Here is a 21187-nt window from a genome sequence, read left to right as displayed (position 1 = left end):
GTGGTAGTATTTGCATTTCCTTTGGAAATTGCAACCTGTCATGAGCTGTGTTTGTCAGCAGCAGCAGCAGCAGTTATACCCGAAGCCGCGAAATCTGCTTCATCAAAGTCTCACACAAGGTCTTGTTTACTCCTTCATACTCCACACACACACACACACACATATAATGGTCATAGTTTGCTCGCTGCAACATTGGGCGTATGTGTGTGTGGTAAATGTGGTAAGTTGACGATAAGGCGGGAGATATGGTCATTGACTCCATGGTGAGACTATCTAGATCTACGTACGTCGGGACGCGCGACTTGCAAAAAAAATGCCATGCTATATGCAAATCTAAAGATGATACCTTCACCTAGTGGATTCGTCCAAGATACAAAAACAAAGTTTGGCTCCAATCCTACTACTTACTGACTCAACCTCGAAGCTTGACTGATTGACCTCTCTCAAGCTCGTATCCGGGCTTTGGAAAACAAACCCCTCCCCAAGTCCCCCAGGTTCGTATTAACTCAGGTCAAAGCCAGCGCCCGAAAAGATGCTGTACAGCAGCTTCTCCTTGAGCGTCGCTTCATCCCGATACATGGGCAACTTCAGCAAATTGACGCACGTGCTCGTACTGGGCAGTCTATCCTGGTCGCTTCCGGCATCGCGAATGCTGAAGCGGGGGTTGAGCGTGCCGAAGCCCAGGAGGGGAGCACGCGGCGTGCTCGTGACGAATTTGAGCACGGCGCGGCGCTCGTCGTCGGACATTTCCTTCATGACCTTCCACAGCAGCTGGATTGTCGGGTGTTCGAGCCCATCGTCGCCAATCACATACGTGCCTCCATAAATGGTGTTGCGCCGCAAGTCTTCCACGTCAATCGACGTGCGCGTGCCCGAGATGAGCGTTTGCAGCTCCGACTGATTGAACATGGAGAGCCACGATGGCTGGATCATTGTGCTGAGACCGCGGAGGAACGCTGCTGTTTGCGCATAGGGTTGGTTTTGCAGGCGGTGGCGCGCCATGTAGCTGATGTAGACCAGGCGGTTTTGGTTGGTGACTGGCGTGTTGGAGCCGTCGGGCTTAAGCTCTTTGGTGATGGCTTTGGTCTTTTTGGGTGTCGTAGTGTGGTCTACGATAATCGTGTCCGTGACGGTAAAGTTGAGCGAGAAATCTTCAACGTCGCCAGGGTACGTCTTGAGTTTGTGCAGGCCTTGATACAGTTCTTCGTCCAGGTCACGAAGGTCGTTGAGCGTAGGACGGTACCCTGACTCATTAGGCGCGGAACCAGCACCGCCTGTTAGGGCCCATTTGCGGAGGAAGAAGGGCGCAAAGTTGACATCGACCAAGATGCCCTCATACAGACACTTTCCGATGATACGACCCAAGAACTCGTAGCGTTGAAGCAACTCGGTGATCTGAGCACGATATTCCTGTGAGCCCTCGCGAATACCAGCCTGTCGTAGAGCTTCTTTGTGTTCTTCGAGCGCCGCGGGATTTGGATAGAGCAAGTGTTGGTCATTTTCCACAAACATGTCAATGTAGTCTGTCGGCATGAAGGCTCGGTTGGTCACGCTCGTCAGGAACTCTTTGGTGACACCGCCTCCGTCAATACCAGCCTCTTGTGCCCCGAACTGGTCCAAGAAGGTAATCTGGATAGGCTCTTTGAGACCCTGGCCCAAATCATAAAACTGTTCGAATGCGTCGTCAAACTCGTTTTCTCTCCTGATCCTTGCCGAGTGCCGTTCAAATTGGCCACGGGCGTTTGGTTGCTGCATCAGCCTGAATCGCCAGAGCTCTGGATCAGAGCCACCTCGTCGCTTGGTCATGTCGAGGTGAACAAACTCACGGAAGATCTGTACTCTGGTTGTAAATGGTATGAAGAAAGGCATGTTCTGCAAAATCTCCAATCGAGGAGCCACGGCTTGGAGGTACCTTCTCCTTGAGGCCTTGCGTTGCTGTCGCTGCAGCTTTTCCAGTCTTCGTTGTTGCTGTGTTCGACTCGTCCCAATCAGCTGTGGGGTATCGTCGAATTCCTCCTCCTCATCATCCACGTCCTCCCCATCTTCTTCTTGAATTTTATGCCGCGACTCTTCTTCTTCAACTACAGCAGGAATAAAGCCAGTCATGTCGAATCGCGAAGTCATCAGCCAATGGTCTTGCGGCAAGAACTTGCGTCGAGAATCACGCTCGTAAACCATACGAAGGAGACCTGTGACCAGTCCTTTTACGTAGTCAATCCTCAGTCCCGCGACACCGCCTGTAGATGGCTCAACCGGCTCTTTCTGGGCCTGACTATCGGTTGCTTTAGGGCTGAAGTAATTGAAGCCCGTGTTGCTGCTTTCTGCGTTGTCTTCCGACGTCGTGATGTCGACTGCATTGAAGTAGAGTGTGAAGCCCACGTTTTTCAAGAATGTCGTCAGGTCCTTTACTTCGCTCAATGGCAGGCTGTTATCGCGGAACTGCCCAGAGTGGGCATTCTGCTGTCCAGCAGTGAAAAACTCCTCGTCATCTGTTACTTTGAGCACAAATGTATACAGTTCCAGGAAGACTAGAATGACCCGCCATTCATCGGTAACGACAGCATCGCGATTTACCTGCTGTTGCGCTGGCTGCCAAAAACCATGCTGTGTCAGGCCTGAAGTGCCAGGGCGATCTGAGCTGCTGGTGTCGGGTGATTTCGGCTTCAGCAAACCAATGGCTGCCCGCGAGTCTTTGAAGATTGTCGTAAACACCGAGGACCTCCTCGATGCCTCCCAGAAATACCGAATAGCGGGCAGTTTTCGAGTGCTCTTCCCAGATGACTCGGTCGGGCCAATGTAAAGCCACATGCGTATCTCGTCGCCTCTTCGTGGAAAGAAGCGCAGTAGGGCGAGCGCATAGTTGGCCAGCTGACGTGCTTCTTCTACCTTTTCATCCTCAGGAGCATCCTGGGATTGCGATGAGCCAGCCAAAAGACTGCCAATACCTTCTTGGTGCACCAAGGATTCGACCTGTTGTTTCAGAAATTTTGTCACCGCGCCAGAGTCTTGATTGTCTCCGTCGTCTTCCACAATCTCTGCAATGGGATGATCATTGTCAACAATGTTGACCGGCAGCGAATTCAGAAGGACGGAGACTACAGACACAAAGTCCTTGTGAACAGCATACGCTTCCGGGGTATCAAAGTTGTGGGCATAGCGATGGAAGAAGATGAAGGTTCCCAGCAGGCGTAGCCGACTCAACAGGCCCCGCAACTCTGGCTTGTTCTGCAAGCCCGATCTCTTGGATAAAGTAGCCAGTGCGTTTGCAAGTAGCTTGTAATTTATCGAGTCGGCAAGCGAGTCTCGAAGCTTCTGTATGGGTGGCGATGTTGAGTCTGAGCTCAACAACGGCAGTGTCAGGAAGTGTATGCCAAGGGCCTCGTAGGCGTCCAATGTATATCCGGTGACCTTCAGTGGCGAGATGATGGTCTCGAGTATGACTTTGACCACATCCAACCCATCCTTGTCCGGCGACTCGAGTACGGGAGACAGTCTGGAGACGACTTGTGCGAGGGCGCGGTAATAATGTTGGGCGTTACGGGATGTTTCGGCAGGGATTTGGTCTGCTAGGAACCGCAAGACGGCGAGAGATTGTCCAACCTGGTTCCATTGCGCTGATGCGACCTTGAGCTGTCGTTCTATGGCGACGAGCAGTATCCGTTGCAGCCTTAGATATGCCGACGGCCATGGCCCACTCGCTGTGATGCCCAAAGAGGACACTGTTTGCATCTGCCTCGCGCCGTAATGTTGTATCCGTCGGAGGTCATCTTCACTCCGGGTGGAAGCAAAGCGAAGCAGCCGCCGCAGTTGGGCAAGAGCCTCGTCTTCAGAGGCATATGGCGTCTGTTGGGAGCGGCCGTCGGAGCCCTCTACGGCGTCCCATTCACCGCGTGCCTGGTCCGCTATACGTTTCCTAGCCGAATGGCCTCGCCACAGCCGTTGTATTCGCCTGGCGGCATTCAATGTGTCTCGTTCGCGCTGCCGTTGGGCTCGATCCTGTTGGGCGCGGTCGAGGGCGGCCTGTGATCCAGCACCAGAGCCCGGGGGGCCAAATGGGTTCGTCTTCTTTCCACTGAGGTTGACCTGCCGCGCTCGACGCGGGTTTCCCGTGAAGCTCGTGAACATGGTGGCGGGGCGCTCCAGCTGGGCGAGGATGGCGAGTGGCGCCGGTACAGGGAGTGCGTGTGCTGCACAGCGTGTAGACGCATACAATGCCGAATCGGCCGCAGCAGGGGTATAGTATGGGGTTAGTCGTGGATCTATGGGGGGGTATAATGCTAAACGTGAAAGTGGAAGATGCCAGCCAAAGCAGCAGCAGATGGCGTTGATCAGCTGCTGGTGCCAGCCATGTGCAGAAGGCGGAGATGCAGCTGGGAGATGCAAGCCAGGCCAGGCAGCAGAAGACTGGAAACGGAATCGCCCTTCGACCGCCTTCTACGAGTCTCGGGCGGCGGCAGATGTGAGGGAGCAGCAGCGCAAGCCAAGTAGTCAGCATCGCCGCCCTTAGCCCCGACTTTGTCCGTGCGCTGGTGCCGTCATTGCTGATTCAGACACGCACGCGTTGGCGCCCTTCACTGACACATGCTCGACGTCCCCTCTGTTTCTCATGGCACGCACGCACTTCTATATCAACATTGCATTATTAGGTTGTAGCATGCTGGGCCTTATCCACGTGCCGGAACGCGGCAAATACTAAAATCGCTACACTAGCCCCAGAACTCTTTCAGATCTTCTGCACGCCACTTTGTACTCCACCCCGATTGCGTTTCAATCTTGTCCAGCAGCTCCAGGATCGCCTTTTGCTCACTCTCGTGGCTCATCCACTGCCCGGCAATCCACAGAGGCTGTATGGCATTCGTCCACGCGCCGTGGTGGTCGTTGCTGATGGAGATGCCGCAGATCTGGCGGGCATGCCAGAAGATGGAGTTGGGTTTTGGTGTCATGTTGACCCCTGCCGGTTTGTGTCTGAGCATGAGAATGGATGCTGTGTGGTGGAGCTGGTTGCCCGAGATAGCGGCAGGGTTGCTGTATAGGATCTTTGGAAACGGCGAAGTGGAACTGGTGATGGACAGTACGGGGAGCATCTCTGCAGGACGCGTATCATACCATGCCGAAATGTGGTTCCAGAGCTTCATCCATCTAGCTGCGTAGCCCGCGTCTGGGACTTTGGGTGTAGGCAGTGAGGCACCGACGCGCCCAGCTAGATTGGAGTGGAAGGAAAGTAAGTCGAGTATCTGTGCACAGAGGTACACGGCTTCACAGGCGTGGGCATTGTATCCCTTGTTCGCTCGAAAGAGATTCATATCAGCGTCGAGATTCATGCCTAACGCCCAGCGCTCGACAGGTATGAGCGTTTTGGACGATGCAATAAGCCCACCGCATACATCCATGCGTGCGAAGCACCAGAACAGGGCTTGGTCGAGGCCGCCAGAGAAGCCATTGATTCCCACTGCTTCGATCAAGTGCGCGCAACCATCCAAATGCTGGTGCCACGCTTTTGCCGAACTGCTTTGCATCTCCAATACACACAAGACCACGCATGTTGCTATGACCGGCGTGCTGCGCGTGTGCAGTTGCGGCAGAACAAGCTGGATGGCTCTTTGATACAAGGCTAGACTACGCTCGGTGTGTCTGCTATGATTCTTTCGCTCCAGCTGCCGCGCAGATAGCGCAAGCATGGAATACCTTAGGTGGTCATGCGAGCGTGCCAGTATAGGGAGTTTCTGCTGGAAGTGACGCTCGTCATCAAACTTGTCAATCCAAGGCGCTATTTCGTCGAGCCAGTTCTTCCATAGCTCGAATTCTTCCTCTTGAGATAGTTGGAGCATTGAGGATTGCGTTACACTCGGCCCCTCACCAAGAGTAGGGTCGAACGGGAGGTGTGTGTTGCGTCTTGTTCCCAGTGGATCAAAGTTCACGTCTACGGTCCACGTTTGAGTGTTCCGTGAAGGGTCAGGCGAGGCTTCTCGGGTAGCGTCATTCGAACGCACTTCTTGTTTGAGATGGTTCCGGAATGTCGAATGGGCATCAAGGTATGCTGATCCTGGAAGGAAGATGCTGTCGTCTAGATAGGCGGTAGTGACCGGACTGCTCCAGATTGACTCTATATCCGCAGGGGTAGGCATTGATACATATCCATGAGATTGCAGGTGATTAAGGTCTTCCTCAGTGCTTGGAAACGGTGTGTTTGGTCTCCAGCATGAGCCGGCTTGGAATGACGCACTTCGATCATTGACCGTGGAGGGTGACGGATCGTTGGAAACGGTGGCTTGCAGACTATCAGACTGCTCGGAACCATCAGCCTCATCCCTCGGCACCTCATGTTGATAGTCGCGTATAATTTCTGCAGTGACATCTTTGATTCTGAAGCACTTGGGTGGCCGTCCTGGTGGCCGATGCAACAGTGATGGTTCGATGCCCAGCGCATTTTCAGCGCGGAAGGTAAGGCGAGATGCCCATTCGCATCTCTCATCCCTGGCACTGCAGCGCAAGCATGTCGGCTTCACCTCGTCACACTTCCGTCTCTTGACCTTGCAGTTCAAACACCTGAAGATGATGTCAGTACGCGCTCATTCTTCCACTGACTGCATGCGACTCTAACCCGTGCCGTGTCCTTGCCTTTTTGATTCCTCGCTTCAACGCTCCGCTGTCCTCCGCCATCAGTTGCGGAGTAAGGGTGATGCCCAACGACCGAGCCCGAGTGGTGGAGGCCTCAATCTCAAAAAGAAGTGTCGATCTGAGACTTATATATTTTCATGGCTGTACATATGCAGATCAGACTGCTTAGAGCTGGGAGGGCTACGCCATGTGGGTACCCCGCATCTTGGCCACGAGCACGTGTGTCGGATGAGGCTGGTCCGGCGGATTTACAGCCTCGTGTTTATCCAAGTATCCCGACCACGGTGGGTTCCTGTGGTGTTGATGGCGTTGATAATTTGGCACAACTTTTGCTCGACAGGATATATCCTTTCGGTTCGCAAACTGAGATGCTGCAACAAGGGCATTAACATACCTTCTTGTAAAAGTTCAATTGTCTCTATGGACGTCATCTCTAAATCACGGTCAATCTTCTTCCAATTAGCTCATGCCACCCTGGCAGTCTCTTTTCACAACATCTTCATTCTTGACCGCCTCCACAATGCTCGCTCTTCGCAAGTCACCGGCCTTTCCCCAACTATCCTTTCAATGCATGCTGACTCTACCACCCGTAAACAACTTGTCAATATTCTCCAGCGATAGCCTATGCGATTCGGCGCAGAAGAAGTAAATTGATGGTATGAAGAAGGCGTTGAATACACCAATGTATGCATAGGTGCGCCATCCGATGCAGTGAATGCTGATGGGTGTAATCCCAACCACTAGGAATTTGAAGATCCAGTTTGACGCTGTGGCGAGAGCGGTGGCGCGGGTATGAATGGCGAGCGGGGCATATTCAGCCTGCAAAAGCCAAGGGATGGCAAGCAGGCCTACAGCGAAAAAGAAGTTGAAGAGGAAGAGCATGACAACAGCCACGATGCCCGCATCCTTGCCTCCATCGATGACTGTCCCTACAATTACGGCCATGCCTAGGCAGATCTAGTTAGTGTGTTTGCTTATTTTCCAATGCCACGCTTGGTACGTACATGCTACCTATCCTCCGGCCGCAAACAGCATCAACTTCCGACGGTCCAGGCGCTCAATGATTCAAGTAGAAATCAGTGACGAGAGGAAGTACGCGATTCCATTGTATCCAGCACGCAATAGTGATATATCTCGAGACATGCTCACTGACTGTTGGAAGATGACTGGACCATACTGCAGCAGTGTAAGAGGCTTTGCTTAAGATATGCTCGATTCGCAAACTGACATGTGTAATCACGTTTATGCCAAACAACTGTTGCATGAACTGGCTACCAATGTCTAGCAGGGCCCTGTATGGGAACTTCTGCTCTCCATTCCTCAACATGGCCTTGAAGCTTCCTCCTACCTGCGCTGTACCCTCTTCTTGGACAGTGTTCTGGATGTGGGTGAGGTTGTGCTTCCAAGTATCTCTCCAAGCAGGAAGCAGAAGATGGCCCCGAAAAAGCATCCAATATTGTAGATGGCTACCACAGTGCCCTGGAGCGATGAACTGCCGCTGCCACTGTCTGTTGTATCAATCTCGGGAAACGATCGAGAAAAAGTAATATTGGGGCAAGTCTGACATGGCGTCTTGGTCGTAGCCATACAGGATGAAACCCCAACCTGCTGTGGCCGTGATAGCCAAGTTCAACGGCCGACCAACAAGATATGCCATTTCAAAGCAAGCATTCCCTTCTTGCCAGGATAGGGAAAGTTATCCCAGGAGAGGGCAGGAGAAAGTTGTGAAATACTTCCAGTGGCGCAGCCCGGTGCGCCCGAAAATGAACAGGTGCTGGGGCATTATATACATGGTATTCACCATTCTCCGACTCTCGGCCCGACAGCATTGTGGCTATTCTCCATGCCTCGTATTAGTACTGGAGAGCCCCAGATTCTTCCCCAGATTAATCAAATGGGATCCAAAGCGGCGGGAATGGTTCGATACAAATAATTTCCCGTTTAGGAAGGCGTTCGCGCAGGTGGTGGGCTGTCATGCGCGTTGCGCGAATCATGATACTGACCTTCTTGGCGGTGGAAAAGATTGCCTGTTTTGCAGATGCGGAAGCCTTCTCGTTGGAGAAATGCTCGACCCGCATACGTTGGTGTAAGTGCCTCTATATATGTGCGCTCGAAGCTTTTAGATGGGCCCACGACAGAGGCTTAACACAGTAGGCATACACGCAACAATGCATCCACTGTGGAGAACGCCGCCTTCGCCGCCGCCGCCGATAGATATATAGAATCTGCTGCCACGCTGTGATTTTCTCGCCATCATCTTCCTCCCGAGCAAAACATAATTACATTGCCAACCTTATTCACTGCCCTATTACCGGAAATGGCTCCTTCTGCGATTCAATCCGTCACAGAAGCACTAGCACCCAGTGCGACTCAAACCTCAAACACACAAATACCCGCAATGTTCTCTCTCGCAGGCAAGACGATAGCAATCACTGGCGGTGGAAGAGGCCTAGGCATTACGCTTGCGTACGCCGTTGTCGAAGCCGGCGGCCACGCAGCGTGTCTCGATATCCTTCCCGAACCCAGCGAGATCGAATGGCAAGCCCTCGTGAAGCTTGCAAAGCAACTTGGCACTACCGCGACATACCGGAAATGTGACGTGACGAGCGAAGCCGAAGTCACGCAAGTCCTCGACGAAATCTCACAAGACGGTGACAGTCACGGCGCACCGCTCAACGGCATGATTGCATGTGCTGGTATCCAGCAAAGAGTTCCCGCGCTCGACTACGAGGCCTCGGATTTTGAGCGCATGTTGAGAGTCAATGTTGTGGGTGCATTCATCTCAGTCAAGCGGACTGCCAGGATCTTGAAGGAAAAGGGCACAGGTGGATCAATCGTCCTCATTGCAAGCATGTCGGGCCAGATAGCAAACAGGGTACGTTTTATCCAGTCTTGAATTCTGATGTGTTCCCACGTCTAACAAGCCTCCAGGGTCTAACCTGTACTGCATACAACTCCAGCAAGTCAGCTGTCCACCAGATGTGCCGGTCGCTCGCACAGGAATGGGGCCAGTACGGCATCCGCGTGAATACTCTTTCACCAGGCGTATGGAATCCTCTGTCTCTACTCGAACAAGTCTCGCTAATGTACCGATATAGTATATCCGAACCGCCATGACAGACGCACTACTTGAAACCGACCCCGATGTAGAAAAGACGTGGATGGCTGGTGCGCTGCTGGGCAAATTGGGGGTCCCAGATGACTTTAAAGCGCCTGCAATCTTTCTGTTAGCAGAGGGAAGTCGTTTTATGACTGGTGCGGACCTGAGGGTAGATGGGGGGCACTGTGCATCTGCGTAAATCTCGTCTCGCAGAAGTTCAAATTTAGTATTTACTTCCAACCACCATCTTTATGGAGCAAAGCCACAACGCAGTACCATGCGATGGAATCTCGACTCTGGCCTCGCTGTATCCAACCCAAGTACCCATACCCCACCGCACACTTTGAAGCCGGAAATATCAACAACCCTTGCATCATTCCATCTTCCCCTTTTTGCTCTCTCTCCATTTCGCTTGAACCCTATCCCCATCAAACATAAATCAAGAAAACAGCACACATACCACCCAGCGCCCTTGCAACCTCTCGCTGAAAATCGAGGCCTCGTGTAACCGACGCTACACAGTCTAGTACCACTTCTTTATAAGTAAACACAGCTTGAGACATATATATCCATCTTCGCTACACCACACCACACACCATTTCCACGCACACGCAAATCCAGCAATCCGACGGCACGAGAATCACTAATAACGCGTTCTATATACAGAGACAGACAGACAGACAGACAGAGAGGCGCTGTATATAAAGTCCCACAAAGTATAAGTGTGATTATTCGCTGCTTCGTTCCATAGTGACGACACATTACGATAGGATACGACATAATACGATACCTGGGTTAATAACGATGATGACGATGATGATGATGTTAAATACCCAACTTGCTTACGATGTATACATGGTTTCTCGCCCTGAGAAATCACCAATCACTGTACTTTCTTCCTTTTCCTCTTCTATACAAGTCTTCTTCTTCTTCTTCTTCTTCTTCGTCTTCGTCTTGAACAAATCGCATTTTGGTTTGTTCGAACACGACTGAGCGTAAAGCGATGGGGTTTATAGAATCAAGGAGCAGGAAGTGTGATTAGCGGGGTTGAAGAAGGAGTAGGAGTGAGTTTGAGTAAGAATTTTTTTTCCGTTTTTTCGGGGGAGAAAGTTTTTTTTGTTTGTTTGTTGTTGGTGTGGGAGGCTTTATTGAAGGAAGGAGGGGGATTTCTGTTGGAAATCAGGCGTAATGTTGGAAAGGAGTGGGCCGTGACGATACTTGGATTCCTCTGCATCTTTTCATCAAAGACAATTCTATGCATTCAGTTCATATGAAAATCTAGTGTTGGCTTTCATGGATACATTGTATTTCAGATGTAAATTAACAAGTTCAAGCGTCTCTGAAGAACACAGGCTGCTCATGGGAAAGTTGGATACATTAACATTCAATGCTTGTGCACTCATATTCAGAATCACCGAGCATTGATATGATTCCAGACTCCCCAACCTTGACATGAAATCCTTTGACTATTCAAAAGTCTATCAACCCACATAGCGGGTATAGTAGTCGAGCATACAGATAGATGGACATGGAAGTGAATATAAACATGAGAGTTGCTAACGAAACAGTAAAGGGGTATATCGGGTGACGACAAGAATTGGACTGGACGTTCCATCAGCGCTGCGCTAGTGGAACAGATCCTGGGCTGCGGCGGCAGTTGCCTGGGCCTGCGCCTTAGCTGCCTCGTTTGCAGCGGCCATGGCAGCAGAGAGATCATTGTCTACCTTCTGCTGCGATGAGCTTCCGGGACGATTCTCGCCAGTTCCTTCGCGCTCGCCCACTGCAGCTGCAGCGAGATGTTGGAGACCAGCCATGTTGGGTTCTAGCGGAGGACTGGCTTGTTCGGGGCCGTTGAAAGGAGGCGTCGACGCCTTCTTCTGATGCAGCAAATCTCTAATGGCTGTCTCCCAACCTAGGCCGTCGGAGCTACGGTGAATAATCTGGCCATTGGCAAGGGCATCACTCATTTCTTTGATGCTCGACTGTGCGTCTACTTGTGTTTCGACTCGGTCGGATAGTTCAGTAAGTGAGGTTGCTACTAGTGCGGCGAAGATGTGATGTAACGGGGTTATGGCACCACTCATCAGGTTGTTGAGGAGTTCTTGAGTTGCATGAAGAACTTCAGCTGAAGGTATGTTCTGCAATGAAAGTCTGGCAATGAACACGCGCAGATACTGATGCGCTAGATGGGGAGGTGAGTTGCGCGTCAGCGTGGTCAGATCGATGGACTGCTTGATCTCGTCTAGTAACCCGTTAATGTACTCTGATTCAGCAGTACCGGGCTTGAGGGCAGAAAAGGCAAAGGGGGCTGAAGGCTCGACGTTTGGAATGCTGCCTGCGCGATTCACATACGCTATTCGGCCTACGATTTGGGCGGCACCTGTTCAATTTTTAGTTTGGTTGGTCCTGAAGAATCACGGGCTTATACTGACGGGCAAGGTAATAACCGACTTCACCAAGCGCTGTGTAGTCATCCCGCGAGAGAGTTCCACTATATCGTCGGATCATCATGTCCTTGGATCTGCTTGAGGCGTGAAATCGGTCTAGGATCAGAGCAGTCCAGTATACACGGCGCGCCGTCTGGTATACTTCATGGTCTTGTTCCTTGATCGTCGTCAGGGTCCTTGCATCATTGATGCCAGCATCGGCAATAGAGGCTGAGATCCTAGCAAGCAGTGTTGTCGTGCTTCCCACAACACCGGGGCCAGGTCTGTCAGACGCTGCGGCGAGTAAAATCATAGACTGGCAATACACCAGATGATTATAGAATTGCCGCGAACTGTCCGAGTCATGCAGACAGTAGCTGGCTGCATCAACCGAAGCAAAGCATTGCTGCAGCAACTGGTTCAGGCCCACTTCAAGAGGTGGCAGGGCCTTTGAAGCAAGCGAACGGATACAGCCTTCCAAAGTCATGAAGAAAGTTTCCCGTAGTTTGGAAGGGCAATGGGTAAGCCGGTTAAGTTGCGATTCATGGTGGGGCAGGACTGGCAACGTGGGGTGTATGATGTTATAGTATCTAGGGTCACATTAGTGCCAGCCACTGACTTGGCGAGGGTGCGCACGTACGCCTTGAGAGTCTCTTCATTCGAGCCGGTGATGAGACTACCACCGAGATTCATGTCGCCAAATGAGGTGCGACAATTGCCATTGAGCGACGACTCTTGGTCGCCTAAAACAGGCAAGCCATGTGCATCGACGGCACCTGCATTTCCTCGGTCCTGGGCGGTCCAATTCGGACGGCTAAAGGCCTCGTGAAAACCCTCGGTCATGGAATGGGTGCGTTGGCGCTTGAACTGGGGTGGGCTCTGCGTATCCGGGAATGTCTGGTCTCCCAGAGCCCCAAAGTCGAAATTATGCGAAGCGTTTGAGGGATGGTGGATTTGGCTTTCGAGCGAGTTGAGCCGGTCTGCGAGTTCTTTGATGTAGCTGGAAATGGTCAGCGTGGTCATGGATGGACGAGTGGTACATGACATGCCCTTTGCTGGGGCCGCGCTTCATAGGCTGGCGGCTAAACTGACAGCGGGCTCCTGTCCTCTTGCAACTGGAGCAAGCCTCGGGCCCATTTTCGCTGGTCGCATCGCATCGGATCTGAATGACGTGAGCAGCAGCATCAGAGCATGGTGACATGGCTATGGCACACCTTCTTTCGACGGCATTCGTCGCACGCGCGCGAGACTTTTGAGCGCTTGCGGGTGGGATCGTTGGGGTCGTACGGGTCGTGGTGGCCCTCGAGGCTCATGACATGCTGCGCCATTTGCTGTGGAGAGTGTGTTGGACGTGCTTGGCCCTGGAAATGGGGATGCGCGCCCATTGCCGGCGCCATGTGCGCCATCTGCTGGTACTGTGCTTGTTGCGGGCCCGGCGGATGCATCATGTCTCCCCCCTCGCGCAGTTGCTGCAGGTTTTCTTGAAGGCGCAGTTCGGGATCGGTCAACTGGTGTTGCGGGGCTGGTGGAGTGCCGTTCTGGTTCGCGTATTGACCTGGCCCTCCGCCCATCTGCGCGTCGGGGTCCGCGTAACCGGCCATGGTGGGCGCGTTGTATCGATAGGCGCAGGCGGATGGAGTTGAGGTGGCTTGGTTTCAAAGGGCGGGTTGAAACTGGCTACGCGATCGCGCGTAAAGTGGGTTGGTGGTGTAGGGCAAGAGAAACGGGCAGTTGAGAAGAGGCCGAGGGAAGTTGTGCGAGCTTTGCGATTTTTGCGCTAGCGTGAACCATGGGAAGAGACGAGAGGCTCTCGCTGGGCGTGTGGGATGACGGCAACAACATGATGGTGGTTGTCGGACACAATGACTTTGGCATGTCTTTTGCCTGCTGTGGTGCTTGGGGAGCTAACTAGCTGGTTGGTGACGACTGTGGTCGCTGTTCGGATTATCTCTTCCACCGTACGGCTCCGGGACGGCCAGTCGAGGCACCTTGCTCAGCCAGAGCAGAACAAACATGTGCGCCTCGCAAAAAAAACCCCCCCCTTCACTGCACATGACTACAACACAGAGGCACTCGACATGGGATTGCAAGATTAAAATTAGCACATGTTTCTATAAGTACCATTGTACACATGCAACGCAACTTCGCAACCGCATGGGCCAGTCTGTGTGTTCACATTGGCACACACACACACGTCTCTATGCAAATGCTCCCAGACAGATTGAGTTCGGCGCAATGCTAGTTCAAAACACGAGGTGGTCCTCCTTACGGGCCGAGTGCAACATAGGCAGCCAAAGCCGGCGTGAAGGCGGATCTTTTCAGGCGACCGTGCTAACAGACGGAAATAGGCGTCTGGAGCAGGCGTGGCTGGAGCCAACAGGCACTTGCTAGTTGGGCAGACTAAGCCATAGCACGACTCGGCCCCGGACCTTTGACAAGATGTGCTGTGTGGTATGCTTTTTCATAGTGACCCTGTCTAGACGCGGTTACGTTGCTTTCTCGGAAATATTCAGTGTCCGGGGTGGGTCCCACGGACAGGGTGACCCATCAGATGTGAGCAGAGAGCCTCTCTCGCTGTGCGCCGACCGACGCCAGTGTCGACGCGGTGCCCCGAGTGCTCAGGCAGTGGATCATGGCCAGGACGGCAGACACAGGCAGACGGCAGCTGGCAGCAGGCGTACCAAGAACCCCAGATGGCGCGGGCGGGCTCGTACCCCACGGAGAAGGGATATGGGGTTCCGCTTGCGTGGGGAGGCTTTCGCCAGGCGCAAGAGCAGGTACTTGGTGTACCTAGGCCTAGCGCATGTGGGCAGACTGATGGCTACCGCACAGTAGATAGCACCTGGCATGGTGGCGGCGGCGGCGGCGCCTCGCGCTGCGGACCACCGGCTGATTCAACAGATTGCGAAAGCGCTGCCGGGGACGTGGACGGGACGTGGACGCGACGTGGAGTGGACATGGACTGGAGTGGCCATGCGCCGGTCGGTGATGGCTTGCCATGGGCACCGGCGACAGCACTGCTCGACGAGGATGGACTGCAAACAAAGGTCGATGATCTCCCCTTGGCAACGGGCGCTGGACGCTTTGCGTTACGGGCGTCGCGGCAGGAAACAAGCTGACTCGACAAGCGAATCGCGCCGGCAGTGAAACAGGCGGTGCGTGGAGTGCCGCATAATGTGGACAGGCGGTCAGCGCAACAGCCCAGGACGCGTCGTCAGTGTGTCGAGGGGGAGGGGTCGGGGTGCGTGGATGTGTGGGCGGGCGCTCGGGGGGGTGTGGATGGCATGTGGGCGTGCGAGGGGGAGAGGCGAGGGAGAGGCGAGGGGGAGAGGCGAGGGGCGGCGAGGGGAGGGGGCGCTCCGGTGGCTCTGGGCGGGTGTGGAGCGGCTAAGTAACAAGCTGCAGGTCATGATCCCTAAGACGGCAACGGGCCCTGCGGACGACAGGATTATGCGGTGAGAAGGCGCTGCTGGCCTGCATGCAGCTGTGGGCATCTGGCGCTAGCCCAAAGGGGCCGCCACTGCCCGCCGTCACGATGGCTGATCGCGCCTGCAGATTCAAGCAGCCCGGCTTGAGCGCACTTGCCGATGACGCTAAGCTCCACAGCCAATTACACGCCCGCCAGGCCCGTGTGCCTTCCCTCTTAACCTGTTCCTCCCGCTCGCTCTCCCTCTCCCACCACTACTTCATCCGCACAACACTCGACGCTGCATACTGGTCTGGTCGTACCCAAGGAGCTCCGTCTAACGCTTTCGGCCAGCGCCTCCTGCGCTCGGTTCCCCTCTGATATCCACACGCTCCGCTCCGCCCTGCTCTCGTCGAGCCTGCTCGAGCCTCTGCTCTCCTCTCTGCACTCGACTCCACTCGACTCGACTCCACCCTGCATCCTGTCGGCCTCGGTCGTCCCCGGCGTTCACGGTCCTCGTCCAGCATCCCATTGACCAAGATACCCTCTGGCGTTTGAATTAGCATACCCGCTGCTGCTGTCCTGTTTTTGATCTTGCCTCTGCGTGCATCGCTACACGCGCATACACGACCTGTGTGGCTTTCGTTTCGACCTGTATACCATTTTGAGCCGCGCGTGCTCAACCCCCCCGCTCCCCCCGCCTTTCCTGCCCAGCTGCCTGTAGCCAGCTGCTGCTGCGACGACCGCACAAGGCCGTACCCGTTTTCCGGCATGCCTGTAATCGACGGTGAGAAGTGGGCTTGCTCGTCCTGCATAAAGGGTCATCGAGTAAGCGGCTGTAACCATACTGGTATGTCACCCGACACGCTGCGTCACGGCCATCATGTCTAGTTGCACCAGCTAACGTTGTGTTTGAAGATCGCGATCTGCATCACATCAACCCCAAGGGCCGTCCTGTAAAGCAATGCGAGCACTGCCGCGGTGCGCGCAAGTCCAAGTCGCATCATGCCAAATGCGACTGCGGCGACAAGAAGGACAAAGACTCGCACAAGGACAAAGGCGACGCCAAGAGTGAGCTCATAGCTGGCATGGCCGTGCTCCGTATCGTTCTAACAATGCCCTAGCTCATGACAACCGTTGCCAGTGCCACACGGGCGCCAAGTGCATGTGCGGCACCAAAAAGGACGACCTGGACCTCAAGGTCGACACGTCTCGCCAGACGCTCCATGACACGCGCGCTAAGCCCAAACTCACCGGCACCCATTCGGAAAGCCATCTGACTGTATTTGCCAACGGACACCACAAGCCCTGCCATCGCAACAACAACAGTGCCCACATATCGGGCATGCCGTACAAGATCCCACGCCCCCACACGCTCCATGGCCATTCCTCCTTTTCGGCCCTCGGGCAGGACAAGACGTCTCGCCCCAAGCCAGAAGTGCCCACAACACGCTCGCTCGACACATTATCGCTCTCCAACAACGAGTACCACACCATGTTTGGCTCGACGCAGCGGTCCATGGACAAGGTTATGGCGCCAAGCGCGAGCAGCAGCCTGGATGCCTTCAACGACATGTTTACCAGCCCGTCGGGCATGTTCAACCAGGGCGGAGACTCTCCCAACAGCAATGTCAGCGACACATTTTCGAATCAGCAGTGGCCGTGGATGGCGAGTGCGGTAACGCCCGTCAGCGGGCCGTATGGAATGGGCAGCCTGTCGACATCGCCTTCGCAAGACGGCCTCCCGCACCTGGACAGGGAGTGGGCAGCGTCGTCTGCCGGCTTTGACCCGATCTGGTCGGCGACGGACCTTCCGCTGGATCCAAGCAAGTTCAACGACGACATGGCACAGCCGCTGTCGCACAGTGGCGAGTCGAAGCAGAGCGGACCGGGGCTGACGGTTGCGTCGTCTTCGCACTCTGAGATTGGCGAGGTCGGGCTGTTTGGCGAGGTCGAGTTCAAGGGGCCTCAGTCGGCGGCTAGCGAGTCGCTCTTCTGGGAAGACACTCCGGCGTATCGGTTCAACACGTCCATGGCGGGTGAGGCGGTCAATGCGGCGGTGCCGATGGCGGTGACATCTGCGCCCATGTCGAGTATGCTTGGCTACGAGGCCATGTACGCCAAGAGCATGAGTGCTGCGCCTGGCAGCATGACGGGTACGGGGTCGAGTGAGTTTGGCGAGGGCAGTGCCATGTCGATGGGCAACCACTACGAAGAGGTGGTGCCCATGGACCCGTGGCCGCTCGATCACAGCAGCGGCGGGTTCAACGCGATGAACCACTTTGACATGTCTTGCTACGCCAACAACAGTTGGTACTAGCGGGCTACTGCTCGCTTTGATGACGCCATGACTGATGACGGTGCCGGTGGGCGACGATAGCCACGCCTCGGCCATGTCGATTCCTAAACGTTTGTTTGGACCTTGGGTTCACTTGTGTATACTTTGATAACCGGCCCGCAGCCCTAGCTTTGTTTTGTGCAGGGGGAAGGAAAAGGGTGTTGGATGGACGACGACGACAACAACAACAACAGCAACAACAGCCGCAGCCAGCACGCAAGCATACGTATATACTCTGGGGGTTGTTCTTTCATTTTCTTTTATTTTTCTTAAACTCTACTTGGTGGGTGGCAGTATTTCGCTATGATTGGATTGGCAAAACTTTTTTTTATTTTATTTTATCCTGTACTGTTTTGCTGCAAAAGTATAGAGTCTGGTCCTTTGAGCGACGACCGCTAGGGCCCTAGAAGAATGTAGAAGCAGTTCCCAGATTGCGAGCGCATGGCTGTGCAGAGGTAGTGCAGAGGTGAGGGTGGAGCGTGAATGGGGGCGGGCACGGGCGCTCAGTTCGCTGGAGAGGGAGAGCAGCAGCCAATGCGTACGCGTGGGCCAATGAGGCGGCGAGTGCAGGGTTGGCGCGCTCGGCTAGGCCCTGCATGCAAGGCGCGGAAGCCGCTGCAAGAGCACGCAGAGATTTCTGCCACGGCCACCTTGTGATACGACACGCCCACACGCCCTCAGGACACATAGGCACGCTCAAACACCAACCTGAGGCGCTAGGCTGCGCTCGCCGCGGCGGGCCCAGCGCTATTCGGTGGCAGCGCACACTATACCACGCTACACTAACGACACTTCCCTACGCTCGCCACTATCCCACGTCGCAGCTGACCATTGATGCAACGCCGACCTGGGCGCGCCTGGAGCAGCAGCACAACCATGTGTCACGCTTGGACAAGGCTGCGCAGGTGTACTGGTACCAACAGCTACATACAAGTCGACGCACGCACACGGCTAAGTATACTACGGTGCGGTGTACATGCTTGGCCGTCGAGGCTAATGGCTGCGACACGCCGACGGGCGGCCACGGGCGACATGGACAAGGACGGGACAAGGCCTCGCCATGGCCGCGACAAGGACGTGGGCGTGGACGATGGGCTGCGTTCCTCCGCCGCTGAGCGCGGCTGCCAAAGCGCCCGGTGGCAGCAGCAGCAGCAGCAGCAGCAGCATCATGACGGAGCTGGAGCGGCACAACCACGGCCAGCCCGCCAGCCCGCCAGCCCACCCCACCCCACGACTCTAACGCCCTCTGCCCTCGTCGCCGTCCGACGCCCGCTGCACCAGACAGACAGACGCTCCATGGCCGTGTGTCAAGCCGTTTGTCAGCCTGCGCATCTGAAGGACCGACCACGCTCGTCGTGGATGCATACACCCACCCCCTGCCACCCACTGACTGGCAGCACCGCTGCTCCGACAAGCACCGCTCACGGCTTGCCGCACCATGTATGCACCCCATACTCTCAGTCTCACTCTTGCTCCGCCCAAACTCGCGCAGTCACTCACGCACGCAGCCAGACGCTCCCTCGCTCCCTCACGCCTATACAGTCCTGTATACACGGGTCCAACATGCCTCCATAGCGGCTGCCTCTTTTGGCCACGACCACACACAGTCGAGGCGTTCCAATGGCGAAAATCACTCATGCCATGCACACACACGACGCTTCGCTCTGCACTGCGCTGCACACGCACGCGCGCCTGCTCGCCCGCTGCCGTCGTGCCCGCCTGCTCACCACCACATGGCCGTCCTGTATCATTCACGTCCTGTGTCTCTCGGTGTATGTATACATCCATAGCCGCCTGGCCACGTCCACGACCCTGCGGGGGAATGCTGCCGCGCGCAGGGCTTCCAAGGCAACGCTAGCCACCAAACGGGACCGAGAGACGACCTGACCATCGTCATCATGCTACCGACATCATTCCGTCGCAACCGGTCAAAAGTGTTTTGGGGACCGACCAGATGACAAGTGCTGCCACCTTATCACCCCGCGCCATTGGCCACCTTGTCGCTATCGCACTCACGCCGACTTAATCGCAGTAGCTACTGCTAGTCATTCCTGGCGCGCGCGCGCGCACGCACACATACTTACGCACACACGCCATTGCCCTCGATTGTCACCGCCGCCTGCGCTGACGGCCGCCGTCGGACCCTGCTCGGCGCCTTTCGGTCCCCCTGGGTAGCCTGGTAGATCACGAGTCCCTGGATCCCTTAGTCGGTTGATCTTTGCGCACCGCATCCTAGCAGCAGCTTTGCCGCACCTGTGATGTCAGGCTATGCATGGGTCGCTGACCTATCCTGCGGTATACGCGGCGACATGTCCGTATCACCTTGGCCCTCGTCCCCTCGTCTTCCGTCGCTCGAGTTAGTCTTGGTTTTGCTCGGCAGCAGCCTCCGGCCTCTTGCATGTGCATGTGCATGTACTACCTAGGGTACCTACTGCTTGCAGCGCGCCCGCCCGCCCTCTTTTCGGCTTCCCAACATGAATGGAATTTTGCGCTTTTGCTCGGAAGCGCGGCTGCTCCGTCTTGTTGGCTGCTTAGTAGACTTGACCATGGCTTGAGGTGGCGCGTGTCTGCATACGTGTGGCGCCAATACGGGCGCATGTGCAAAGCCGAGGTGGCTCGGAATCGTCATTCGCTATAGTACATTCATTACTATGCGTGCGTATGTGGCTGATGATTTATTTCCGATTGCACAATTACGTGCAGACGGGCTTGCTGTTGGTCACATCACCTCTCACCACCCATAGGATTTTTTTCCTAGTACGTACGTAGGCAGAACCGGTACGTGCAAACCCAGCCACGCAACCAAACGGTTGGTACGCCTGCGTCATCAGTATGCATTGTGCCTTGCGCCCAGTCGCATTCTTCGCTTCTTCCAAAGGTCTTTCTTTTTTTTCCCAACGCCGAAGACGCTGGACATGACATGAGGCGATCGTCGGTCAGCATGTACGTACATGCTCTAGTGTGATCTGGTGCCACCGAATAAGCGCAATACAAACCGGTTGTTCAAGACAATACCACTGACAGGCACAACGCATTGACTCGGATCGGTAGCATTGGTTGCTACGGAGCATAACAGTTTGGTAAACGGATGTTTACGTGCCAAGGCCAAGCGCAAGCCCGGGGCTTGCCGCTGGGCTCGGTGCCTTGGTTTGGTCCAAGGTGACAAGGGCTTACTACACGTGCCTTCTAGAAGATGGACAGTGCTGTAGGATTACTCATTTGCTTACTTTGAAGACGCAGGCTAGATAGTCGACCTCGATGGCAGTGGCTAAGGTGATTGGACACTATGAATAGTTTCA

At 54.8% G+C, this 21187-nt stretch overlaps 6 protein-coding genes across 6 annotated transcripts; 2 read left to right on the top strand and 4 right to left on the bottom strand.

Annotated features, from left to right (window-relative positions):
• Positions 1–501: 501 nt before the first annotated feature.
• Positions 502–4125, bottom strand: SETTUDRAFT_87231 (uncharacterized protein; the record flags this gene model as incomplete). Its single annotated transcript, XM_008022324.1, has 1 exon — positions 502–4125. The coding sequence occupies one exon, from the start codon at positions 4123–4125 to the stop codon at positions 502–504; it is 3624 nt and encodes a 1207-aa protein (XP_008020515.1).
• A 581-nt stretch (positions 4126–4706) lies between these two features.
• Positions 4707–7563, bottom strand: SETTUDRAFT_18476 (uncharacterized protein; the record flags this gene model as incomplete). Its single annotated transcript, XM_008021894.1, has 2 exons — positions 4707–6546; positions 7217–7563. 2 exons carry the CDS (start codon positions 7561–7563, stop codon positions 4707–4709), a joined length of 2187 nt encoding a protein of 728 aa, XP_008020085.1.
• A 1372-nt stretch (positions 7564–8935) lies between these two features.
• Positions 8936–9917, top strand: SETTUDRAFT_152856 (uncharacterized protein; the record flags this gene model as incomplete). The annotated part of the gene is made up of 3 exons (XM_008022679.1): positions 8936–9493; positions 9550–9663; positions 9717–9917. The coding sequence occupies 3 exons, from the start codon at positions 8936–8938 to the stop codon at positions 9915–9917; spliced, it is 873 nt and encodes a 290-aa protein (XP_008020870.1).
• Positions 9918–11267: 1350 nt separating this feature from the next.
• On the bottom strand, positions 11268–13745 carry SETTUDRAFT_170602 (uncharacterized protein; the record flags this gene model as incomplete). The annotated part of the gene is made up of 5 exons (XM_008022678.1): positions 11268–12098; positions 12151–12734; positions 12785–13144; positions 13194–13306; positions 13359–13745. The coding sequence occupies 5 exons, from the start codon at positions 13743–13745 to the stop codon at positions 11344–11346; spliced, it is 2199 nt and encodes a 732-aa protein (XP_008020869.1). The 3' UTR covers positions 11268–11343.
• A 1029-nt stretch (positions 13746–14774) lies between these two features.
• On the bottom strand, positions 14775–14993 carry SETTUDRAFT_152854 (uncharacterized protein; the record flags this gene model as incomplete). The annotated part of the gene is made up of 1 exon (XM_008022677.1): positions 14775–14993. One exon carries the CDS (start codon positions 14991–14993, stop codon positions 14775–14777), a length of 219 nt encoding a protein of 72 aa, XP_008020868.1.
• Positions 14994–16321: 1328 nt separating this feature from the next.
• On the top strand, positions 16322–18251 carry SETTUDRAFT_178215 (uncharacterized protein; the record flags this gene model as incomplete). The annotated part of the gene is made up of 3 exons (XM_008022676.1): positions 16322–16400; positions 16442–16621; positions 16675–18251. 3 exons carry the CDS (start codon positions 16322–16324, stop codon positions 17868–17870), a joined length of 1455 nt encoding a protein of 484 aa, XP_008020867.1. The 3' UTR covers positions 17871–18251.
• Between the last annotated feature and the right edge of the window lie 2936 nt (positions 18252–21187).

The sequence above is a fragment of the Exserohilum turcica genome (assembly GCF_000359705.1).
Source record: "Exserohilum turcica Et28A unplaced genomic scaffold SETTUscaffold_1, whole genome shotgun sequence".
In the NCBI taxonomy this organism is placed as follows: domain Eukaryota; kingdom Fungi; phylum Ascomycota; class Dothideomycetes; order Pleosporales; family Pleosporaceae; genus Exserohilum; species Exserohilum turcicum.
Note: the sequence above shows the minus strand (reverse complement) of the source record. Positions and strands in the feature narration are given on the sequence as shown.